This window comes from Aquarana catesbeiana, linkage group LG04 (assembly GCF_042186555.1).
Source record: "Aquarana catesbeiana isolate 2022-GZ linkage group LG04, ASM4218655v1, whole genome shotgun sequence".
Classification (NCBI taxonomy): domain Eukaryota; kingdom Metazoa; phylum Chordata; class Amphibia; order Anura; family Ranidae; genus Aquarana; species Aquarana catesbeiana.
The window spans coordinates 335,226,572-335,252,607 of record NC_133327.1 but is presented as its reverse complement, the minus strand read 5'-3'; the positions used below and the strand labels follow the sequence as shown (position 1 = coordinate 335,252,607).

The 26,036-nt window shown below is 43.2% G+C and overlaps 1 protein-coding gene across 1 annotated transcript in view; it reads left to right on the top strand.

The window, feature by feature from the left end:
* RNGTT (RNA guanylyltransferase and 5'-phosphatase) overlaps positions 1-26,036 on the top strand; it is a 543,333-nt gene that overhangs the window by 22,668 nt on the left and 494,629 nt on the right. Inside the window, exon 4 of the mRNA XM_073626921.1 lies at positions 7,068-7,156. Coding sequence (XP_073483022.1) covers positions 7,068-7,156 — 89 coding nt within the window. The remainder of the gene's footprint in view (positions 1-7,067; positions 7,157-26,036) is intronic.

The window sequence follows — 26,036 nt, the reverse complement described above, 5'->3', positions numbered from 1 at the left end:
GGGATACATACATTTTTTGCACTGTGTTTTTTATATTTCTGTTTCATGATTTATATGTTCATCCAATGAGACACAGCAACTAGCATATATAAGGAACTACCAAGTAGTGTATGCTAATGGATGATTTATACCCACATTACTAACACTAGGATTAATGTATTCACTTATTTGACACCCCGCATATCGCAGAGGGTGTAACACACAAGCATGCACCACTTTAAAAATAAATTTTCTCTCACGATTAATGGAAAACTTCTCTCTGCAGTATATGTAACACTTATAGCACACTCTTTTCATTATCACTCTGCACAGGGCAGAGGGTGTAACCCACACTTTTTTCATTACCACTCTGCTTAAGGCAGAGGGTGCGACACATAAACACTTATTACTCTATTAATAAGGTCTGTTCACCCACTTTCAAACGGAATTTTGCAGCAATTATAAGTCTCTATCACCATTATATATTTGGAAGTTTTGGACTAATATTGTTCTTCATTTTTTATTCTTACTACCACCATTCATTATTCATTAGGGGAATAGTGCCACACCTACATCTTTTAAATTAACAAAGGAATGGGGCACTTAAAAAAATTATTATTTTTTTCTTCTTAATTTTTATTTTTTATTTTTACACTGTCCCTTAATTATTTTTTTTTTCTTATCACTTTTATTGCTGTCACAAGTAATTTAAGCATCCCTTGTGACAGTAATAGGCAGTGACAGGTCTAAAAGACCCCAAATCCCTCCTTTGCACTTAAAAGCATTCAAAACGCCAAGTTTGGCTGTTTTGAATGCTGTTATTTTTTAAAATTTGGCGCCTTTTAAGGCCCCTTTCACACTGGGGCGGTTTGCAGGCGTTATTGCGCTAAAAATACCGCCTGCAAACCGCCCCTAAACAGCCTCCGCTGTTTGTTCAGTGTGAAAGCCCGAGGGCTTTCACACTGAAGTGGTGCGCTGGCAGGACGGTAAAAAAAGTCCTGCGAGCCACATCTTTGGAGCGGTGAAGGAGCGGTGTGTTCACCGCTCCTAAACCGCTCCTGCCCATTGAAATCAATGGGACAGCGCGGCAATACCGCGGCTATAGCTGCACTGTACGAGCGGTTTTAACCCTTTTTCGGCCGCCAGCGGGGGTTAAAACCGCACCGCTAGCGGCCGAATACAGCCGCAAAAACGACGCCCCCACCGCCCCAGTGTGAAAGGGGCCTAAGTCTTCTGTTAACCAGAAGTGATGTCATGACATCGCTGCTGGGTTATTAGATCCGAGATCCGATCAAAGCCGATTTCTGCTTCGTTCAGGTCTCTGGCCAGCCGGCGGATGTGCCAGCTGGTCACTCGGGCCTCCTGGTGGGACGAGAGAGCTCAGGTGAGCCGCGGAAGATGGCATAAGGCGGGGTGGATGTCCCCTCCCTGCTTGTAATTACAGCCGAGTGGCTTTTAGCCACCTTCGGTTGTTATAAGTAAGCCGATCATTGACTCTAAAAAACGGTACTGGGGTGATGCCTGCAGCTGCAAACATCACCCCGGTACAACCCCTTCAAGCCGAGGGCGCATATTTGTGTACGGTCCGCATGAAAGGCTTAAATATTTGTGCATTTCTAGCTTTGATTGTATGTTTTGGCTCAGCTCAAAAGGAAGGCTACAGAAGCTTTACAGTACTCAGGATCATAGCCCTGCAGCTGCCAGGTAGAATGGGAAGAATATCGGGGAGATAAGATAAGACGCTATTCTTGTAAGTTTTTAGCTTTTGTGTCTCCCTGGCAGGAGAGTTTGTCCTGTCACCTCTCCTGCTTTTTTTTTTCTCCATCCCTAATCTATGTTCCCCTGGCACAGGCCACAGGATACAGGACAACTGACGCTGTGCAGAGCATGGTGAGACAGTTTGTAACGGATTTACTTTTTAATGGCTTGTGGCTGTAATGAGGGTATATCTGTATGTGCATTTTAAGTCTTTAATTAAATTTTCTGCCTACTTGATTGTAACTAGAGAGGGGACTTAAACAGGCCTGTTAAATAATAAGCGTTTTGCTTACGCTATGGAAGTACAATCTGCCTCATGTTATCGGGCTGGAACTCTAGCCAGATTTTTTTTTTCTTCCCTTCTGTTTTTGGATAGTGGGAAATAATTACAACCCTAGCCAGGATTATTTTTTGAGCACTTCCATACCGGGCCTATTCTGGCACTCCTTTCCTACATGTAAAAATCACCCTTTTTTTGCTAGAAAATTACTCAGAACCCCCAAACATTATATATGTTTTTTTAGCAGAGACTCTAGGGAATAAAATGGTGATCATTGCAACTTTTTACGTCATATGGTAATTGCGCAGGAATTTTTCATGAATTAAAAAAAATGTAAAGTTAGCCCAATTTTTTTGTATAATCTGAAAGATGATGTTACGCCGAGTAAATGGATACCTAACATGTCACGCTTTAAAATTGCTCACTGTGGAATGGCGTCAAACTTTGGTGCTTAATAACCACTTCAATACCTTAGGGAATCATATGACGTCCTTGACTTTGTGAGGGGATATCTGAATGATGCCTGTAGCTACAGGCATCATTCAGATATCATTCTTTCCAGCTGGTGATTCTGTGCACGATAAGAACAATCATAGTGGCAGTTCCACTGTTTGATCGTTCTTATAGGCGATGGGAGGGACGTCCCCCCCCCCCCCCCCTCCCGCCACCATCCGGTGCTTCTCCAGGCTCTCCTCTGCCATTGGGGGCCTGGAGAAAGAATCGTCCGTCGGCAGATGACGACGATAGAAATGACCAGTCATCTCTATGACCCTCGGAGGCCCGGGCGCGACGTTATGACGTCACGTCCGGGTTCCCGGAAGTAAACAAAGCCGCGATCGCGGCTGTCAGCATGAGATCAGTGAATTTTTTTCATGATCTCATGCTTTCCAGCCTGGAGGAGAGATGTGGGGTCTTATTTTTAGCTCTTTTTTGTCTTAAACCAATTAAAATAAGAAGTGCTTGGGCAAAAATTCCTGTACAGTTGTTAAAAAAAAGCCTGTAAAAAATAATCAAAGAAGCTCAAGCGTGAATCCAGCCTCAGTTCCTTTCAGTCTGTTCAGAAATAGTATTGCATGAAAAACACGTTGTTTGTGGAAAACTGTAAAAATAAATGAAAAAATAGTTTTCACATTTTTGCTTAGTCGTCAGCCTATAATTCAAACTGAGCAGGAAACGTATTAAAACTGTTCATAACAGCTGTCATTGTTGCCCATTCCTTCTGAAAATGCTATTTACCTGGTTGTCATGTTATTTATAGTATGCATGTTATGAGTCAATGTTTTGAAGGCAGACATCCAGAATTAGTCTGAAATGTTGTGTGATAAGGTGTAAGTTGCTGCTAATGATGCGTCACTGAGCTGTGTAAACCAGATACTTCTTTTGGAGCCAAAAGCACCGCTTCCTAGTTTGTTTATTAATTATGGGTATTTATATAGAGCTGTCGCTTTTACACAGTGCTTTAAATATATATTGTACATTCACATCAGCCCCCGCCTTCAAAGAGCTTACAATCTAAGGTCCCTAGCCCACATTCATACATGCACATACAAGGGCCGTTTCAGACAGGAGCCAATGAACCTACCAGCATGTCTTTGGAGTGTGGGTGGAAACCCATGCAAGCACAGGGAGAACATGCAAACCGGTAGTAAAGTCTAAACTTTTAAAAACAGGTCCCCCGGCAGCCTTAAAGGCTAAGTTTACTTTTTTTCCCCCTAAATTCAAGCTCCCCTATGTAGCAATATAGCATTAATGTACTTATTTTGCAAGAATAGCTTTCCATTTATTCTACATATGCTTACCTCACTGTCTTTATGGATGTTTAAAAACACTTCTCCATTACTTCTGCCTTAAACTAGATACACACTATCCAATTTTCTGTAGATTTTTTCCTTCAGATTTAACAAAACCATATAATATGAGGTCAAACCTTAGGAGTTTCAGTTTGTATGCAATCAGGCAGGCCCTTGTACTGCATGGTTTTGGTAAATCTGACATCAAAAGTTGTATAGTGTGTCTGGGGTCTTACTTCCTGGTCAGACTTTAGGTCAAGACACAGGAAGGAGTTGATCACCTGACCTCATTAGCACACACCCTGCATCTACCCTTGGTTGGTCAACTCCTTCCTGTGTCATGACCTAATGTCTGACCAGGAAGTAAGGCAGAAGTAATCAAGCAGTGTTTTTAAACATCCATAAAGACAGTGAGGTAAGCGTGTGTAGAATAAATGGAAAGCGGTTTTATTTGGGCAAAAGAAGTATAATAATGCTATATTGGTACATATGGGAGCTGAAATTTTGAAAAAAAAGGTGAATAAAGACTTTAAGCCATAATGTACTAGTACATCATGACAGACTTGCCTACAAATATCCCTCCAGCGCTGCGCTCTCACAACTCTCTTATCCACGGCATTCCTTCCATCTTCACCTGGTCTTTCTTCCGGGTTTGCGATCTTCGTCTGCTTGATTAGTTGTGCTGGGGCGACATCACTCCCACGCATGCGCACAAGAGACGCATCACAGCGGCACACAGAGCGGGCCGTGAATGTGGTCTGAGCTGTGCATGTGCTGCTCAGATCACATAACTCTCTGACAGGCGGGGGGGGGGGGGGTGCGGAGTTATGACAGAAGTGACTTCTAGGGTCTGTTCTGGTATAGAAACCCTGCCTGGTTTTTTTTTTTTCAATAACTGACTTCCACTTTAAAAAAAGTTAGTCCTGTCCATAATCAATTATGGAAAAAAAAAACATACATTCCTGTAAATCTATATTTGTAAAACAAAAAATGCGTAAATGTAAAGGTAATCTATAATGGTTGTAATTTTATTTTTTAAACTTGCTACTTTCCGAGCATCTGCATCAGGGCAGCACAGTGGTGTAGTGGCTAGCACTTTCACCTAGCATCAATAGGGTCGCTGGTTCAAATCCCGACCACGACACCATCTGCCTGGAGTTTGCACGTTCTCCCTGTGCTTGTGTGGGTTTCCTCCGGGTACTCTGGTTTCCTCCCACACTCCAAAGACATGCTGGTAGGTTAATTAGATCATGTCGAAAAAAAAAAAAAATAGGCCAAATATGTGTATGGTGTATGTGTTTGTAAGCGTGTCGGGACCCCATGGGGCAAAGGACCGCGTTATACTGCAGATGGACACCGGTGGCAAAAAGCGCCCTGAGGCGATTCAGTTCGCATAGGTAGCGCTATACAAGTCACTCATTCATTCACTCATTCAGAGTTCTATGTGGTTGTTTACTTTTTTGAGGAGTGGGGAGCTTTTGATGGTGTTTCTAGTAAAAGTACAGTTACTCGTTAACATATTTGACTAAGACTGTCAGTGACATTTTCAGCAAGAATAAAGCTGGGTATACACTACTAGTGTTTTTTTTTTTCTATGACTTTCATTGTAAGAACATTTTTTTTCGTTTTTCTAATCCTTAGTAGGGTCAAAGTAACGTTCGTTTTCGACTGCAGTAACAAGAAAATTTGAAGGATCATGTCTTTTATTGTGAGCTCTGTGATTTTTTTTCACCGTTATCATGGCACATCTGTACCATGTAATTAACTGTGGCCAATCACAGCTAATCATAATAGTAAACACTGAATAGTTTTTTCAGTGAGGAAAAAAATGGTTGATTATAGCTTTCACAGTTATAAGCAATTATAGTTAAAAAAAAAATCCTGATCACATCTCCAGAGTAGTGGAGTGTTACTATGGTAACACTGTATTAGTCTGGTCACTGTATGTAAAATAAAAAATAGTGAAAAACACCAGTCAGCGTCCCTGTTCACCACCACACCAGTTCTATGATGCTGTACTGCAATGGTGATCGTATGTAAAAAGAGATTAAAAAATTGTGATTTTTTTTTTTTTTTTTTTATTTCTTAATTTTCCAAAGATGTGCGACACAAAATTACCACTTCAAAAAAACTTGCTATGCCTCATACTAAATACCTTGGACTGTCTACTTTTAAAAAGGTGTCATTTGGGATATATTGATACTGTCCTGGCATTTTAGGGCCTCAAGAAATGAAATGGGCTGTCAGTACATAAGGATTGATCGATTTTTTTTTTTCAAATATATACCGTAGTTTATGGATTGTATAACTTTCCTACAGACCAAATAATATATACTTATATGGGTTATTTTCACCAAAGAAATCTGGCAGAATACATTTTGGCCTAAATTCTATGAAGAAAGGTTATTTATTTGCAAAATTTTATAATAGAAACAAAGAAAATTTTGTCTTTTGTTTATTTAGCAAAAAAAAAAAAAAAAAGATAAAAATTTCATATGGGTGCAGGAAACTGTTTGGGGTAGCATGCGCCACATCAAGTAAGCAGACCTGTCTTAGGTTTATCTGCACCACCCATGCCTGAAATAGAAACTATAGTTTGTCCTGTGACTAATTACCAAAGAGCTTTTGGCAATTTTCTGTATAGAAAACTGCCCCAGATCCCTGCCAGCTCCAGAGCTTGTATACGGAATCTGCTTGTACAAGCAGAGCCTACACAGCCTCCCTCCCACACGGCTGAGCAGGAGGGTGGGGATGGACATAGAAATCCCAAGCATGCAGCTCCAGCTACTTTTCTGTACTGTGACAGTGTGAAACATGGAGCGGATCAGTCCTAGCCAGCAAAAGGGTTTGTGCCCCTTGGTAACTAGGACTAACATCTGCTCCGTTTTCTAAGTATGGAAGAGTGGTGCAAGCATTGTGCTTGCACCACTCTGTAACCCCCCTCCCCATTGAGTCTGCAACCAGTGTCTTTTAGGAACTCTTTATTATGACCTCTAAGGTGATGTGAAGTCAGGAAATGAGCTTGTCAAGTGTACAGCTACTTTAAGCATAATAAAAGTCAGAATGGGGGCTTAAAAACAGACTAAAACCTGCGCTCTTGTAGGGCACCGCTTATTTATTTTCACTTTTTTTGTGTTTTTTTTTCCATGAGTATTGTTATTCACAAACATGTAGGCTGGCAGTATTGACAATCTGAACACAACCTTTGACTATGAAACTATTGCTTTTATGTTGAACTTCTACAATTTTTGCTTCTGCAGACATGCTGAGTGCCCGTCTCCAGAAAACGCAAGAGCATTCATTGTCTTCTGTGAGCGATATATGGACAAAAAACCAGATGAGCTTATCGGTATGTGTTTGTTTATTTTTAGTATCAATATAACATTAAATGGTCAAGGTACCCCTTCTCCCCCCACCACCCCACCTTTCCTAATAAAAGTTTTTGGTAGATGCGTGATTAGCTTTATTGACAAGATCTCTAGGCTTGAGTTGGTTTGCCCTTTGCCAGGAGGTCCCTCCTTTTTTTTTTTTTTGTTTTGGATTTTTTTTTATGTTCCGGAAGGAATCAAAATTTGAGCAAAGGGACCCACAATTTTACACTACAGATACTCCTCGTTTAACGACTTACCTGTTTAACGACCACTTGGACTTACGACCAGCTCTCCCCACCCGAACAACGCTCTATACATCATTGTATTGTACAGTACAGAAATTTCGTTTGTGTTCTGTTCCTTATGCAAATTAAAACAACCTTATTGAGCTGGAGTTTTGTGTTTTTAAAACTTTTTTTCGTTTAACCAGTTCCCGACCAGCTGCCACAGTTATACTGCGGCAGGTTGACTCCCCTGGGTGAGCCGTCATAGCTGTACGTCTGCTTTTTGAAGACCCTGTAGGAGACGCGATGACCGCCGGGCACCCGCGATCGCTCGTGACAGAGCGAGATCCGGGATCTGTGTGTGTAAACACACAAATCCCAGGTCTGTCAGGGTAGAGGAGACCGATCGTGTGTTCATACTAAGTATGAACACCGATCGGTCTCCTCCCCTAGTTAGTCCCATCCCCCCCACAGTTAGTACACACCTAGGGAACACAGTTAACCCCTTGGTCGCCCCTAGTGTTAACCCCTTCCCTGCCAGTGACATTTATAAAGTAATCAGTGTATTTTTATAGCACTGATCGCTGGTCCTAAAAATGTCTGATTTGTCCGCCGCAATATCGCAGTACCACTAAAAATCGCAGATGGCCACCAATACTAGTTAAAAAAAAAAAAAAATAATAATAAGCATACAAATGCCATAAATCTATCCCCTATTTTGTAGACATTATAACTTTTGTGCAAACCATTCAATATACGCTTCATTGCGATTTTTTTTTTTTTTTTAACAAAAATATGTAGAATACATATCTGCCTAAACTGAGGAAAAAAAAAGTGTGTTTTTTATTTGTTTGTTTTTTTTTTTGTTTTTTTTTTTAATTTGAGACATTTATTTAAAAAGCAAAAGTAAAAGATATATTTTTTTTTCAAAATTGTCGCTCTTCTTTTGTTTATAGCACAAAAATTAAAAACCGCAGAGGTGATATACCACCAAAAGAAAGCTCTATTTGTGGGGAAAAAAAGGACGTAAATTTTGTTTGGGTACAGCATCTCACGACCGCACAATTGTCAGTTAAAACTATGCAGTGCTGTATCGCAAAAAATTGCCTGGCCAGAAAGGGGGTAAATTCTTCCGGGGCTGAAGTGCTTAACAAAAATTCGTTTAACGACCTGGTCGTTGAAATGGAACCTGGTCATTAAGTGAGGAGTACCTGTAATGCCCCCTAAATCAGAGTGAAACAATTTTTTTTTTTTAATTGAGTACAGTAGGAACTTCTGGAACTTCTGTCATGTTTTTATTGCTGTCCCCACTAAGGAGTTTAACTCTCACCAAGAATAAAAGAGTGACACAAATCAAAATTTGGATTTGTCACTAGAATAGAAGTAAAGTGAAAACTTTCCAATTAGAATATTTGTTCCAATGACAGCTGTCAGAGGGGATTTCCTGTACTTTAGAGAGTTTCCTCTCACTTCCTGTTGTGTTTTACAAGAGAACGTTAAAGTGATATTTAGGCTCGATTCACACAGGGGCAACACGACTTCAACGCGACTTTGCAACGCGACTTTAACCCGACTTCAACACGACTTGTGGATCCGACTTTCAATGAACGGGGATCCGACTTGGATCCCCGCCACTGTGTTTGGTATGAATCTTTAGGGGGAACTCCGCGCCAAATTTTAAATAAAAATCCGGCATGGGTTCCCCCCCCCAGGGGCATACCAGGCCCTTGGGTCCGGTATGGATCTTGAGGGGAACCCCCCTACGCCGAAAGGACGGCGTGGGGGGTCCCCCCAATCCATACCAGACCCTTATCCGAGCACGCAGCCCGGCCGGACAGGAATGGGGGTGGGGACGAGCGAGCGCCCCCCCCCCCCCCCTCCTGAGCCGTACCAGGCCGCATGCCCTCAACATGGGGGGGTTGGTGCCTTGGGGGAGGGGGGCGCGCTGCGGCCCCCCCCATCCCAAAGCACCTTGTCCCCATGTTGATGAGGACAAGGGCCTCTTCCCGACAACCCTGGCCGTTGGTTGTCGGGGTCTGCGGGCGGGGGGCTTATCGGAATCTGGGAGCCCCCTTTAATAAGGGGGCCCCCAGATCCCGGCCCCCCACCCTATGTGAATGAGTATGGGGTACATGGTACCCCTACCCATTCACCTAGGGGAAAAAAGCGTCAATAAAACAAACAGTACACAGGTTTTTTAAAATAATTTATTAGGCAGCTCCGGGATCTTCTTCCGACTTCGGGGGTCCTCTTCCGACTTCGGGGGTCTCTCCGCCGTCTCCTCCCGGTGTCCGCATCTTCTGCCGGCTCCTCCGCTATCTTCTGCAGCTCAATTGCTAGCGGTGGTCCGGACTTCTGCCTTCTTCTTTTCTTCCAAAGATGTTGACACGACGCTCTCTCCAGCTGGAATGGTCTCTGAACGCTCCGCAACGGACTTATATAGGCGGTGACCCCGCCCCCTTATGAGGTCACTGTCCCAGGGCATGCTGGGGCTGTGCCGTCATAAGGGGGCGTGGTCATCACCCGGTGACCACGCCTCCTAAAACGTCACAGACCCAGCATGCCCAGGGACTGTGACGGCATAAGGGGGCGGGGTCACGGCCTATATAAGTCCCTTGCAGAGCGCACAGAAACCATTCTGGCTGGGGAGAGCGTCGTGTCAACATCTCTGGAAGAGAAGAGGGAAGAAGATGATCCAGAGGTCCGGACCACCGCTGGCAAAAGAGCGCCAGAAGATAGCGGTGGAGCCGGCAGAAGATGCGGACACCGGGAGAAGACGCCGGAGAGACCCCCGGAGTCGGAAGAAGATCCCGGAGCTGCCTAATAAATTATTTTAAATACCTGTGTACTGTGTTTTTTATTGACGCTTTTTTCCCTAGGTGAATGGGTAGGGGTACCATGTACCCCATACCTATTCACATAGGGTGGGGGGCCGGGATCTGGGGGCCCCCTTATTAAAGGGGGCTCCCAGATTCCGATAAGCCCCCCGCCCGCAGACCCCGACAACCAACGGCCAGGGTTGTCGGGAAGAGGCCCTTGTCCTCATCAACATGGGGACAAGGTGCTTTGGGGTGGGGGGGCCGCAGCGCGCCCCCCTCCCCCAAGGCACCAAACCCCCCATGTTGAGGGCATGCGGCCTGGTACGGTTCAGGAGGGGGGGGGGGCGCTCGCTCGTCCCCACCCCCATTCCTGTCCGGCCGGGCTGCGTGCTCGGATAAGGGTCTGGTATGGATTGGGGGGGACCCCCCACGCCGTTTTTTCGGCGTAGGGGGTTCTCCTCAAGGTCCATACCAGACCCAAGGGCCTGGTATGCCCCCGGAGGGGGAACCCATGCCGGATTTTTATTTAAAATTTGGCGCGGAGTTCCCCTCAAGATCATTTGAGCACAAGTCGCATGCCGAAGTCGGATCATGCGAGACGGCGATCCGACTTCAATGATAGTCAATAGGCTGAAGTCGGATCAAAGTCGGATCCAAGTAGTACAGGGAGTACGCTCTGAAGTCGGAGCGACTTCAGTAGTGTCTATTAAGACGCTCCCATGCACTGTAATGTGAATCTCTTTCTGGGGCGACTTGGGGCGACTTGAGGGCTTACAAGTCGGATCCCAAGTCGCGGTAGTGTGAACCGAGCCTAAAGGTTTGTTTTTTTTTTTGTTTAAAAAAACAAACGTATTCACAGGGGAGCAGGTCACATGGCTCCCTGTATTCGGATGTGTCGGGCATTGTCACCAGCCATGGATGATCTGTGAGGAAACACAGGAGTTGAGTATGTGGCCATGGGTGGGGGGGTTAGGGTTTGCCCTTCCCAGAGATGTTGTCACCTTGCCCTGCATGTGCAAAGTAACAATGTATCTTTAATGACCAATCCATGTGGGTAAATTTGCATAAGAGATCTTATTTATTTTTTTTAAATAAAATTTGTTCTTCTTTAACCTGAGTGTTAACCCTTAGTACACAAAAAAGTTATTGCTGAATCAGCAGGCCCATTGCTAAATTATACAAATTGCCGTGGTCCATAAGGGTCATAAATGGTCATACTTAAAGTAATACTAAAGTCTTGGTTTTTTTTTGCTTAAAAATAACAAACATGTTCTACTTACCTCCTCTGTGCAGTGGTTTTGCACAGAGCATCCTAGATCCTCCTCTTCTCGGATTCTTTGCCGGTGTTCTATCGAATAGTGCATGCGCAGGACGTAACATCACTCCAGCTGATCTCCTGATCAGCTGGCGTGATGTCAACAGTGCGCATGCACAGATCGTCGGAGGCATTATTCGATGATCGGCAAAGTACGGAGGGAGAATCTAATTATCACATTCTGCCTCACTCTCTTTGTGCATGCGTGAGACATCACTGATCATGTCACAGGTGGAAGATGATCTGCACTATTGGACAGAACACCGCACTTTGCTGATCATTGCATAATGTCTCTGACCACATCACGCCAGCTGATCAAGAGATCAGCTGGACTGACATTATGTCCTGCGCATGCGCAGATCATCAGAGGCATTATCCGATGAGATGCACTATATTTGACAGAACACCAGTGCTCCTGGCCCCTCCCTCCTGCCAAGTGCCCCCACAGTGCTATAGAGGCACCCAAGCCGCTGCTCTGTGTGTTCATTCAGACAAGGAGCCGTGGCTCAGTCTCTCTCTCTCTCTCTGACTTTGACAACAGCAGGAGCCAATGGCGCCTGCTGCTGTCGCAGCCAATAAGGAGGGAGAGTCCTGGACATCTGAGGCTCTTGTGCACATACCTGGATCGCAGTGGGGCTCAGGTAAGTATTAGGGGGGCTGCCGCACACAGAGGATGGAAAATACTACTGCCTTTAGAACTGCTTTAAGGGAAGTCTTCACTGGGAAAAAAAAACAAACAAACTGAAAAACCGTTGGTCATTCCTTCCTTTATCCAATATGGAAATAGTCTTGGCTTAAGGGGGTGTATTTATAAAAAAAAAAAAAAAAAAATGCCATAGCTAATAATCCAGTGAAACTGCTGGTTCTATGTTAATGGGGCAAAGTCAAGTGTTCTCAGTCTATTTCCTCTACAAAGGTCAAATGTTATTGCTTCATAAAAAGTGTGGTTTGGGAAAATACCACATTATGGCCACCAGATGAAGCAGACAATCATAGGAAACAAGTATTTATTTTATATGATCCTCAGCATCATCTAGTAGCCACAATGCAGTATTTTCTTATGAAAAATCAATGAATAACATTTGACCTGTAGAGGAAATAGGAGAACCATTCAATTTTCATCCCATTTACACAGAACAAATGTACCAGCAGTTTCACTGGACAAATAACATAATTTTTTTTTTTTTTTTTTATAATACACCCCTTACATGTTAATGTTTGTTGAAAACCTATGTTTTTATTACATAAATCAGATATTTAATTTGTTTATTGTTAATACTGAGCTTCTTAACACTAGCTAAGAGTTTGATATAAACATTTTATATATGCAAGATATTGGAGAGTATTTCTCTTTTAAAAATACACAAAGCTTGTTTTGTGCAGGTTCTGTGTTTTATATCCAACAACTAGATATTTCATAAGACTTTTATTTGTGACAACAGCTGTTGCCTTTCTTTGTAAGCTTTTAAACTGCCTAAAGGCGCACAGTGCAGTAATGGTATACACATCCCAGTTTATTCAATTGTTGACATGCTGGAGTATTTCATAAATGAAAGTTACAATATCTGAATGTCTAAATGCAATCATTGTGATCTTCTAGAATAGTTGATGATGCACTCTCCACCCTAAAATTATTTGTCTTGCAAAATGATGTACAGTACCATACAAACTTGGCTTTACAGAGAAGCACAGCATAGCTTCTATTTCTTTAGCATTCATTGAGGGACACAGGAATTAAAAGTAGAACTACAGGCAAAACTTTGCTTTTTACTTTGGATAGAGTTTTTAACCATTGTGGAGATTTACCCCGAGGTCGCTGGAACTAATGTCTCCATTGTTTCTGCGGTCAGCCCAAAATTTGGGACTTTCTTTTACTTTTAATGATAATGGTAAACAGGACAAATATAAAGGGTGAATCACAACAATAAAAACCTGATAGGTGTTCTCTTCACTCTGTCCAAAACTTAAAAAAAAAAAAAAAAAAGTTTTGCCTTTAGTTGTACTTTAATGAGTATTGAACTATACTGCCTCCTTCAGCAGAATTTGGACAGTGACAAAAAATAAAAATACCAGCCCAGTATAACCCCTCCTGCTGTCTACATGCCTCAGTTTTGTACTAGTGTTCAAGGAGGATGGACATGTTTGCATTGCTCTGTCTTGATTCAAGATTCCTCTGCAAGCTTGAGCTGGTTAGCACATGCAGCTATCCACATTAGTGGATCCACAGCAGTTGCTTTGTAGGCTATATCTGGACCCTGCTGGATCTAGACGTTTGCAGGGCTAGCTTGAAAAGTAACCTTTGGGCACTGGGCTCTGCTTGAAATGTGATCAATAGGCACTGGGCTTTGCTTTCCAGAACAAAGTGTACTTGGTTAGCTTTTTGCTTCAAGAACCATAGCACAGCCTCGGATATTATTTTGTCTCCGAAGACTCGCTTTGTGAGTTTGTTGTGCAAGCTGAGCACTGGGAGCTACCCCTTTACTAGGGCTGTTGGGGGCCATTTTACATACCCGCTTCCCGTTGACTTTCCAGGGGTTAATGCTAAGAGATTGAGCACTGACATCATCAATTGAGCTCCGCACTCTTTCCCGTGGTTGCGGTGGCAACTTTCTGCTGATCCTTCTGTTTTCAAGCAATAAATATGCTTTAAGGGCTGGTACACGTCAGATACAGTCCAGTGTGTTTTGAATCGGCTTCAAAAATGCATGCACAGTGTTTTCCATGAATTCCAGTGGCCCTTGTTCATAACGGTGCAGTGCGTTCCAGTGCAGTCAACAAAAGTAGAACATTCAAAGAAAAAAGGTTCCCCTGATTGGATTTTTCCGGCACTTGCACAAAAAGTTATATAGAGTGGGAAAGTACACATTCATGTATAGAGTAAAACAATGTTTATATTTATTTAAAGAGTTCTCATATTAAAAACAGTGCAGACATTTGCAAACAACGAAAACATATTATATAATGAACATGATTCAGAAGAATTCTGTATCTATTTTTGTTAGTAGATAACACTTAGATGATGGGGTTCTTTTCAAGCCCGACGCGTTTCGGGGTGCATTCTATTTCAGTCCTTCAGGGGCATGGTTGAAAAGAAAAATTCATCTGCTGTGTTGCCGTTGGTTTCTATGCCTCAGGCGCTGTACCGGCCGGATGCTGGGATGTGTGGCTGGCCAAATGTGGATACTGTCTGAGTCAAGGACTGTTCCTCTTCGCTCCAGTATACCGCTGTGGCCTGCACGCATCCGTGGAAGGCAGGGGTAGGTGAAGCTGTATGCACATAACAAAAACAAAAAAAACCCCCCTGCCCTTCCCCCCTCTTTGGGGAAGTATTATATATGTGATAGGAGTACCCAGAGAACAGCATTCCCCATCTACAAACACTAAAGCAAGCGCCACTTCTTCTGCAAGCATTCCTTGCTCCTTGTTGTAATTGTCACCATCCTTTTGCATAGAAACCAACGGCAACACAGCAGATGAATTTTTCTTTTCAACCATGCCCCTGAAGAAGGACTGAAATAGAATGCACCCTGAAACGCGTCGGGCTTGAAAAGAACCCCATCATCTAAGTGTTATCTACTAACAAAAATAGATACAGAATTCTTTTGAATCATGTTCATTATATAATATGTTTTCGTTGTTTGCAAATGTCTGCACTGTTTTTAATATGAGAACTCTTTAAATAAATATAAACATTGTTTTACTCTATACATGAATGTGTACTTTCCCACTCTATATAACTTTTTGTGCAAGTGCCGGAAAAATCCAATCAGGGGAACCTTTTTTCTTTGAATAAGCTTTCTGGATGTGGCACGGCCTTTTTCTCTTCTTTAACCTAGGAGAACCAGTCATCTTCTTTTATAAAAGTAGAACATTATCCTCAATCCATAAAATCAGATTAGTCACCTGTTCTCAGTTTTTGTGTTTTCTCTGGCCTGACAGGAACATCTAAATGGTTTGTTCCAGTATATGCTCCCACATGATTGTGGACCTGGAGGGGTTGCTTGCCTAGGCTTTTCTTGGCTACTTTTATTTGTATTCTAGTTGTAGGATCTTCTCTCCTCATCACCTTTTCTGTTTCCCGCAAGGTCTTTTGTCCTCCTGAGGAGAAGCAATTATCCCTGTGGCTGCATACGCTCCAGTGGAGGTCAGGCTCCGAGTCCTCCCCTGTGTTGTCCTCGAGAGGTGTGGTGTAGCGAGGAGCCCTTGGTTGCAAGCTTGTCCCCTGATGTATGCTGCCAATTGTTGTGAATAGACCATGGCTGCCGGCGTCCCAGGGTCCTTTGGGGGAAGTTATGCATGGCTGAAGCAAGTCTATGCTCCTGTTCCCTGGGTGCCAACAAGATGGGAGCAGAGGAGTCCAGTGTCCCTGACTTTTTTCAGACAGGTGAACCAGGTGATGCACTAGTGTGCGGATCAGGAGAGAATGCAACCTACTATGCCATGATCTCCCTGTACGAACATCAGTACAACAGGTGCACGGGTACCGTGGTGGCAGCATCCACAGATGCCAGGGAGGGAGCACAAGCAGGTGGAGGATAAAGCAGTAAGTGGACCTAGACCTTCCCAGAAGTAGTACAGCACATTTCCTCTGGTCAACAATGCTACACTATGCAGTCTGATTCCGTCATGCCAGCTCCTACAAATTTTGGCAGATGTAGGCACCAGTGGCTCCAAGGAGGATTGGAGTTTTTCCTATAGCTTTCCTTCATTCTATACCCATACTGTGGGCAGGTAAAGTGTTGCCCTGTGGAGGATATCCTCTGTTTGGCTATTGGTTGGGGTTCTTTGCTTGCCTCTTACAAGCAAAGGAGTTAAATGCGCTGTGTATGTCAGTCTGCTATTAGTATGGCACGTTGGAGTGCTGAGTTATTCAATTCTAACCTAGATTAGACTCCTTTTCACCTTTTTGGCAACCAAGGCAAGGTGATAGCCTAGAAAAGGGGGGGGGGGGGGCAGTCTGCTATGGTGTAATCAGGAATTTTTGAGCTACATTTTTGGCAATAGCCCATCCCTAGGCTGAGCTAAGCACGTAAAATCTATATCCTTCAACTTTTAACCACTTACCCACTGGGCACTTAAAACCCCTTCCTAACCAGACCAATTTTCAGCTTCCGGTGCTCTCACATTTTGAATGACAATTACTCAGTCATGCAACATTGTACTTATATGAAATTTCTGTCCTTTTTTTCCCACAAAGCTTTCTTTTGGTGGTATTTAATCACCTCTGGGTTTTTTATTTTTTGCGATATAAAAGAAAAAAGACTGAAAATTTTGTAAGAAAAAAATGCATTTTTCTTTGTTTGTGTTATAAAATTTTTTAAATTAGTCATTTTTCTTTATAAATTTTGGCCAAAATGTATACTGCTACATATCTTTGGTAAAAGTAACCCAAATCACTGTATATTATTTGGAGTCCACAAGCTATGGTGCTAATCTCTGAAAATTGATCACACCTGAAGTACTGACGGCCTATCTTATTTCTTGAGACCCTAACATGCCAGGAAAGTACAAATACCCACCAAATGACCCCTTTTTGGAAAGTAGACATTCCAAGGTATTTAGTAAGAGGCATGGTGAGCTTTTTGAAGTTGTCATTTTTTTCCCCACAATTCTTTGCAAAATAAAGATTTTTTTTCTTTTTTTTTTTTTCAAAAAATTGTCATATTATCTGCTATTACTCTCGAGTATGGCGATACCACAGCGTGGCCACATACAGAGGCGCAACATGCAGGAAGTACCTTGAGGCGTTCTGAAGCATAAATTAGACATCTAATTTCCTAATTACCTCTTACACGTTTGAAGGCCCTGGAGCACCAGGACAATGGAAACACCCCATTTTGGAAAGAAAACACCCCAACGTATAATCTATGAGGCATAGTGAGTCTTTTGAACGTGTCATTTTATTTTTTTTTTACAAATTTTTGGAAAATGGAAAGAAAATGAAAACGCATTTTTTTTTTAACACAAAGTTGTCCATTCATACAATATTTCTAACACATAGCACGTACATACCAAAAATTACACCCCAAAATAGATTCTTCTACTCCTCCTGAGTACGGAGATGCCACATTTGTGAGACTTTTCCACAGCCTGGCCACATACAGAGGCTGAGTATGGCTGGGTATCGCCAAGCATGGCTGGGTATGACTGAGTATAGCTGGGGGTGGATGGGATGGCTGAGTATGGATGGAGGGATGGATGAGGCTGGGTATCGCTGAGCATGGCTGGGGGTGGATGGGATGGCTGAGTATGGATGGATGAGTGAGTATTGCTGAGTATGGATGGCTGAGCATGGATGGGTGGATAAGTATGACAGAGGGATGGCTGAGCATGGATGGGTCGATAAGTATGACAGAGGGATGGCCGAGTATGGATGGATGGAGGGATGGATGAGTATTGATGGCCGAGGAAGGATAGATGGCGGGATGGCCGAGTATAGATGGAGGAATGGATGTGTATTGATGGCTGAGTATGGATGGAGGGATGGCTGAGTATGGATGGAGGGATGGATGAGTATTGATGGCGAAATGGATGAGTGTGGATGGCGGGATGGGTGAGTATTGATGGCTCAGTATTGATGGCGGCTGAGCGTGGATGGTGAAATGGATGAGTATGGATCGCGGGATGGCTGAGTATGGATGGCGAAATGGATGAGTGTGGGTGGCGGGATGGCTGAGTATGGATGGCGAAATGGATGGAGGGATGGATGAGTATTGATGGCTGAGCATGGATGGATGAGTATTGATGGCTGAGTAATAGAGGGGTGGCTGAGCATGGATGGATGGCTGGGATGAGTGCTGCAATTGTAACTACACATCCTGCATCTGAACTCTCCCCTTTCTGCTCACACTGTACAGAGAGGGGAGAGAGGAACCGGATATCACTCCAGTTTGTTTACATGTGACCACTCCGTCATTTGACGGAGCAATCATGTGGTAAACGGCCACTGTCTGCGTGAACCGTAAACCCGGCGGTCATGGATGCGCCCGTGTGCACGCCCCTGGGGGGGACGTCATAGTACGCCCTCCCAGAATTATCAAACCACCCTGTAGCCGTCATATGGCTATGGGCCTGTTGTTAAGTGGACAGGCTCCTTTACTAAACCTCTATGCAAGGGCTGCACAGACAAATCGCGTAATAATTGCTCATTAGGGTCTGGATCACCCCTGGGCAGTGCGTTGCATGTTAGATGTGTGCTATGTACGTTTAGGTGTGTTACCATTGAACTCTATAGATCGTATGTTGGATGAAAGCGCATTAAAGATGCAGCATGCAAGACTTTTTTTTTTCCTTAATGCAGTGCACCTATAACACACACCTTCTATCGATGTTGGCAGCTTTAATTTACCACTAGGTCTGTGCTTGAGCTAGGAGGTTTTGACTGTTTCCCTCCTCAGTGTGGGTTAGATAAAGCGACCTTTACATACTGCAATGTATTAAGGTAATCTCTGTGCATATGCATTGATTAAAATACTGTATGCAGTATTAAGGGGACTCATATTTGCTTCTATTACTAAACTAAAACCTTTATTGATGTTCGGGTCCAGGCGTTGAAACTGTACCTATTATGGGATACCAATATCTACTATATACCCCAGCTGATGTACTCAATCTTCGATTTCTATCACCTAGAGCTCCCTGACTATCTCCACTGGATACATGTATATATTGCATTGCTGGCCAGAGAAGTTATACCTATGATATGCGATTTATTTAATTGTCTGCTTTGTGGCATAGGCCTTGTTTGCATATAGAGCATATTGCTGATTTTAGGATATTTCTTCGATTAATACACCATGACTCTGACCTCTTGCTTCTGCGGTATGCTATGTCCTGAAGATACCAGGATAATGCCTGCAGCTACAGGCATCATCCCAGGATATTCTTTTTTGTTTGTTTGTTTTCATGACAGCGATGCTCTGTAATGTAATTTAGCTCTCTGGAGCTTTCCCGGCTCTCCCAACCGATCGGGGAGCCTGAGGCTGAAGCCGGCACGATCACCGGCTTACCATAGAGCTGAACGGAGACCAGAACAGCTCCGATTGTGACTATGGTATTAGAAACCGCAAGCCATATGTATTTTGTCACTTAAAATTTCATCGGATGTAAACGAAGCCATTTTTGGCTTGGGAAAGGATTTGTTCACACCGATCTTGGTGTGATCAGATGATATTTAGGGCAGAGGAGATCTCTTAGTAAAGAGTGTTTACATGATGTTCAGGGTGGATTTGATTTAAATCAAGTCGATTCAAATCATGATTTAAATCACTAGTAAAAAGGCTTGATTTAAATCAACTTGATTTAACCACTTCAGCCTCGGAAGGATTTACCCCCTTTCTGACCAAGCCCTTTTTAGCGATACAGCACTGCGTCGCTTTAACTGACAATTACGCGGTCGTGCGATGCTGTACCCAAACAAAATGTACGTTCCTTTTTTTTCGCACAATTCTTTTGGTGGTGTTTGATCACCTCTGCGGTTTTTATTTTTTGCGCTATAAACAAAAAAGTGCGTCGATTTTGAAAAAAAAAGCAATTTTTTTAACTTTTTGCTGTAACATATATCGCCAAAAATATATATTAAAAAATGAATTTCTTCCTTTGTTTAGGCCAATATGTATTCTACATATTTTTGGTAAAAAAAAAAAAAAAAATCTCAATAAGCGTTAATTGATTGGTTTGTGCAAAAGTTATCGCGTCTACAAAATAGGTGATAGATTTATGGCATTTTTATTATTCATTTTTTTTTTTATTAGTAATGGCGGTGATCTGCAAATTTTATCGTGACTGCGACATTGCGGCGGACAGATTGGACACTTTTGACACTGGTTTGGGACCAGTGACATTTATACATCGATCAGTGCTATAAAAATGTACTGACTACTGTGCAAATGTCACTGGCAGGGAAGGGTGAACTGTGTTCCCTCAGCGTGTTCTAACTGTAGGGGGATGGGCTCACTAGAACATGACAGAGATCACTGCTCCCGATCACTGGGAGCGGTAGATCCCTGTCATGTTGCTAGGCAGAACAGGAAAATGCCTTGTTTACATAGGCATCTCCCCGTTCTGCCTCTCCGTGCCACGATCGTGAGCCGCTGGCGGACATCGAGACCCTGGGCACGTCCACACCCTAGCGAGCCCGCTAGCCGCCGATGACGGAGTGACGTAGGGGTGCGTGGTTTTGCGCACCCGTGCCACTTTGCCGACGTATATTGGCACGATCCAGTCAGCAAGTGATTAAATCATAATTTTTTAAAGAGTAACTGTCATCTCTGTTGTGCAGCGGCTCCTCCTGTGACCCGCTGTTAACTCACCGACAGTCCCATTCACGTTAATGGGACGGCTGGTGATGCAGCAGTAACACAACAGGGTGAAGGACGTGGAGGCAGCAGTCGAGTGGATCCCAGCTAACAAGCACTGCCATGATGGACCTTAAATGACAGGTGCTCTTTAAATGTAAGGACTCATTCTTGCTGGTAGTTAGAATCTTTAATATTTACAAACAAAATGAAGGTTTCCTATGTAGAATAATAAACTGTCAGGTTAGTAAAACAAAAATATCGGAACCGATTCAATCATACAGTTTGTAGTATATATAGATTTGCAAAACAATGGGATCAAGGAATATTCCTGAACTTTGGTTTATATCATGGTTACTGTGACATTGTGTGAATGCATCAATGAAGTGCATTATCTCAGCTTGCAGAGCTTTGATTCATTGAATGAGTTTACTAAAAATGTAAATATTGCAGAATAAACAGCCTCATGCTACATAACTAAGCTCAATTTTATGCTGAATAAACTAAATTATTAATGTATCTTAAATAGAAACCTATCTTTAGATTTTTACTCCAAAAGCATTTGATAAAAATAAGAAAAATCAATTTTAAATAAGAAAAAAAAAAATCAGATTTTTATTTATCTATTTACCGTATTTAACGGCGTATAACATACACCTTTTTACCCTGAAAATAGAGGGTAAACCGTGCCTGCGTGTTATACGCATATATATATATATATATATATATATATATATATATATATATATATATATATATATATATATATATATAAATAAAATATTTTTTACCATTACTACCACCTCCTTCTTATAAAATGCTCCTCCTGAGTCACACTCAATATAAAAGGGAAGCCTGTAATACCTCAAGTAACTCCGCTTGTTCTGACCGCTCTCCTCCTCGACAGTAGCTTTTGATTGGAGGAGGAGGAGGGCGGTCATGTGACCATCAATGAAACAGGAGAGGAGAGTCACATGAACGGGTCCACAAGAGAGCACCGTTAATTGCGGTATATAGAAGCTTTGTTTTACAATGACAGTGACACAGGATGAACGGTGTATGAGAAGGAGCTAGCAGTCTCAACTTTAGAGTAGGCTGGCAATGCTGTCTCGGGAGACTGGGGGTCTCCTGAGAGGGAATTTATAATGAAATGAAATGAAAGGGGGCTGTGAACTGAGCTGTTCAGGGGGTCCGTGTGATGTGCGAGGGGTTCGTGTGCAGTGCTGTGCAGGGGGCTCCATGTGCTGTGCAGGGGATCGCCCCCCCCCCCCCCCCAGTTAACCCTTTCACTCCCTGTCACTGTGTCACCAATTGCAGTTTTCAAATTTTTCCTGATCACTGCATTGGTGTCACTTGTGACAACACTAATCAGTGTTAGGGCAGCTAGTAGTAGGCCCGGGTAGGTCTAGGGTACCCCCCTAAATAAAGGTTTAACCTCCGGTTAACCCTGTCACCCCCTGTCACCAGTGTCACTAGTAGATCTATTTTCTGATCGCCGTATTAGTGTCACGGTGACGTTAGTTAGTTTTTATAGCGTCGGGGTACCCGTTGTATATTACCTAATAAAGGTTTAAGCTCCTGATCACCCGGCGGGTTACATCAGTTAGGTTTTAGCATCAGTTAGGGTCTGCATCAGCCCCAGGCAGTGTCAGATTAGTGCCAGTAGCGGTAACACCCACGCACACACACACACACACACACACACACAGCTCCCTTATTAGTATAGTGTCTGAATGGATCAATATCTTTGATCTGATCAGATCTATACTAGCGTCCCCAGTAGGGTTCCCAAAAACGCAGAGTTAGCGGGATCAGCCCAAATACCTATTAGCACCTGTGTTTAGCCCCTCCACCCAGCCCACCCAAGTGCAGTATCAATCGATCACTGTCACAACACACATAACTGCAGCATTCGCAGAGTCTAGGCCTGATACCTGCAAATGCTAACAGTGTTTTTGGTAGCAAATTAAGCTGGCTCTGACGGTCAGGTGCTCTTTTTGCTTGTGAGTCTCACTACTGTACCAGTAAATTTAGAGGCCACAATGTCCAATCGAAGGTACACTAGTGAAGAGGCCTACACGTTTTTGAGCACGACAGATGAGAGTGAAGAGGAAGTCACCCATCTGTCAGTTTCAGGCTCAGAATACGATCCAATAGACAGCAGTGGTGCCCTGACAGATATCTCTGACAACGCAGTAGTGGCCCCTGCTAAGGTCAGGCGTAGCCGACCCCGTTCTTCTGCTGTTGCTGATGTGCAAGAACCGCAGGGCTCTCGTTTGAAGCAGAGAGCCAGTATTAGTGCCGCTCATCCTTCTGGTGAAATGGCAAGCACCAATGGCCTAGTACACCCTGGTCGTACATCCAGCACTGCAGTATCACGTGGTGACGTGGCGAGTCCTATACATGCAGTGGCTAGCACAAGTAGTGTCCCGCAGCCACCAAGAAGACAAACACAGTGCCCTTCCTGCAGAATATGCCAATCCTAATTGGGAGCCCACCACTTCTGCAGCACCCGTACTTCCCTCATTCACTTGCCAACGTAGAATTCAGGTGGAAACAGTTTATTTTACGTCACTTGATTTTTATTTGCTGTTTCCCACAGAAGATCTCTATAGATCTATTGTGGACCAAAGCAGTTTGTATGCTGGTCAATTCATCGCCGCTAATCCCCAGTTGACCTTTGCCAGAGATTGGAAACCAATTACGGTTTCCGAATTTAAGACCTTCCTGGGCCTATCCCTCCTCATGGGCATAACTAAAAAGAGTGCGGTCATCTTGGTCCACTGAACCAATTCACCATATGCCCGTGTTCTCTGCATCCATGACCAGGGCTAGATACGAGCAGATCTTGTGGTTCATGCATTTTAATGACAATGAACTCTGTTGTCCTCGGGGTGACCCTGAATGCAATCGGCTCCACAAAATTCGGCCCGTTGTAAACCACTTCAACCAACAGTTTGCAGCCTTGTTTACTCCCAATCAAGTTGTTTGCGTTGATGAGTCCCTGATTAAATTCTCTGGCCACTTGTCTTTCATACAGTATCTTCCCAGCAAGTGTACCAGATATGGGGTCAAGCTGTATAAGCTCTGTGACAGGGCAACAGGCTATACATATAGTTTTATGGTTTACGAGGGAAAAGATAGTCACATGGAGCCCGAGAACTGCCCAGACTACATAGGGAGCGCTGGCAAGATTGTTTGGGACTTGGTGTCACCCTTATTCGGAAAGGGGTACCACTTGTACATGGACAATTATTACACGAGCGTGCCACTTTTTAGTCGCTTGTTTGATCATGAAATTGGCGCATGTGGCACCGTGCAATTTATTCACCGGGGCTTACTCCAGCGGCTTGTAGAGTCCCGTCTTAGACTGGGGGAGAGAGCCTGCTTGAGAAGTAATAATTTGCTCGCAGTGAAGTGGAGGGATAATAAGAATATTTTCGTTCTGTCCTCCCTTCAAGCAGATACGACAGTCCAAATTCCAACAGCGACTGGTGTTGTGGAGAAACCCCTCTGTGTCCACGAATTCAACCTTAATATGGGAGGGGTGGACCTTAATGACCAGTTGTTGGCGCTGCACCTAATTGTCCATAAGGCCGGACGCTGGTACAAAAGAGTCTGTATACTTATTCCAATTGGCTATGCTGAACGCTCATGTGCTATACAAAGCGTCAGGACGAACTGGATCCTTCCTTAAATTCCAGGAAGAGATTATCGCAGTCCTTCTGTTTCCAGACGGTGCTGTGGCCCAACTTCCCAATCCAAATGCAGTGAACCAGCTGCATGAGAGGCATTTTCCGTATGTCCTCCCTGGTACCCCTACTCAGCGATCACCCCAAAGAAGATGTCTTGTCTGTAGCAAGCGCGGATATAGGCGTGACACCCGCTAATATTGTCCCTTCTGTCCTGGCCAAACTGGTCTTTGCATCGGTGAATGTTTCGAACGCTACCCACACACTAGTGGAGTATTAGCGTAGGGTACAGCACGGCACAGTTTAGGGTACACTTTCACAGGGTCTCCAAAGATGCCATCACATTTTGAGGGACCCGAACCTGGAACAGTTACAAATAAAAGTGTAAAAAAAATATATAAATAAATTTATATAAATTTATATAAATATATATATATATATATATATATATATATATATATATATATATATATATCAAAAATAGTTGTCGTTTTATTGTTCTCTCGCTCTATTCTCTCTCTATTGTTCTCTCTCTATTGTTCTGCTCTTTCAGCCAGCGGTCGGCTTTCATGTAAAAGCAATCCTAGTGGCTAATTAGCCGGTAGACTGCTTTTACAAGCAGTGGAAGGGAATGTCCCCCCTCCCTCTCGTCGCCTTCCATGGTTTTCTCGGCCTCTCCTGTCCCACCGGGGAACCTGAGAATGCACCTGGTGGTTCTGCCAGCTGACCATAGAGCTGATTAAAGACCAGAATGGCTCCAATCATCTCTATGGCCTAAAAAAAACAGAAGCTGCGAGCATTTCATGACTTCGGTTTCGCCGGATATAAACCGTGCCATTGGGAAATTGGGAAAGCATCTTATCACACCGATCTTGGTGTGGTCAGATGCTTTGAGGGTAGAGGAGAGATCTAGAGTCTAAAAGACCCCATTTAAAAAAAAAAAAAAGATTACCTTTCGCTACCTGTTGCCGTCATAGGGGATATTTACATTCCCCGTGATAACAATAAAAACTATAAAAAAAAAAAAAAAAAAAAGATATTAAAAAAAAAAATATGAAAGGAACAGTGTAAAAATAAAATAAAAACGCAAAATAAATAATTAAAAAAAAAAAGCACCCCTGTCCCCCCATGCTCGCGCGCAAAGGTGAACGCAAGTGTCGGTCTCATGTCATATGTAAGCGGCAATTGCACCATGCATGTGAGGTATCACCGCGAACGTAAGATCGAGGGCAGTAATTTTAGCAGTAGACCTCCTCTGTAAATCTAAAGTAACCTTTAAAGGCTTTAAAAATGTATGTAGTTTGTCGCCGCTGCACGGTTGTGTGCAATTTTAAAGCATGTCGTGTTTGGTATCTATGTACTCGGCATAAGATCATCTTTTATACTTTAGCAAACATTGGGCAATATAGTGTATCTTAGTGCATTAAAATTCAAAAAAGTTTTTTTTTTCCCCAAAAAATTGTGTTTGAAAAATCGCTAAAATATTTTTTCATGTAAACAAAAAGTGTCAGA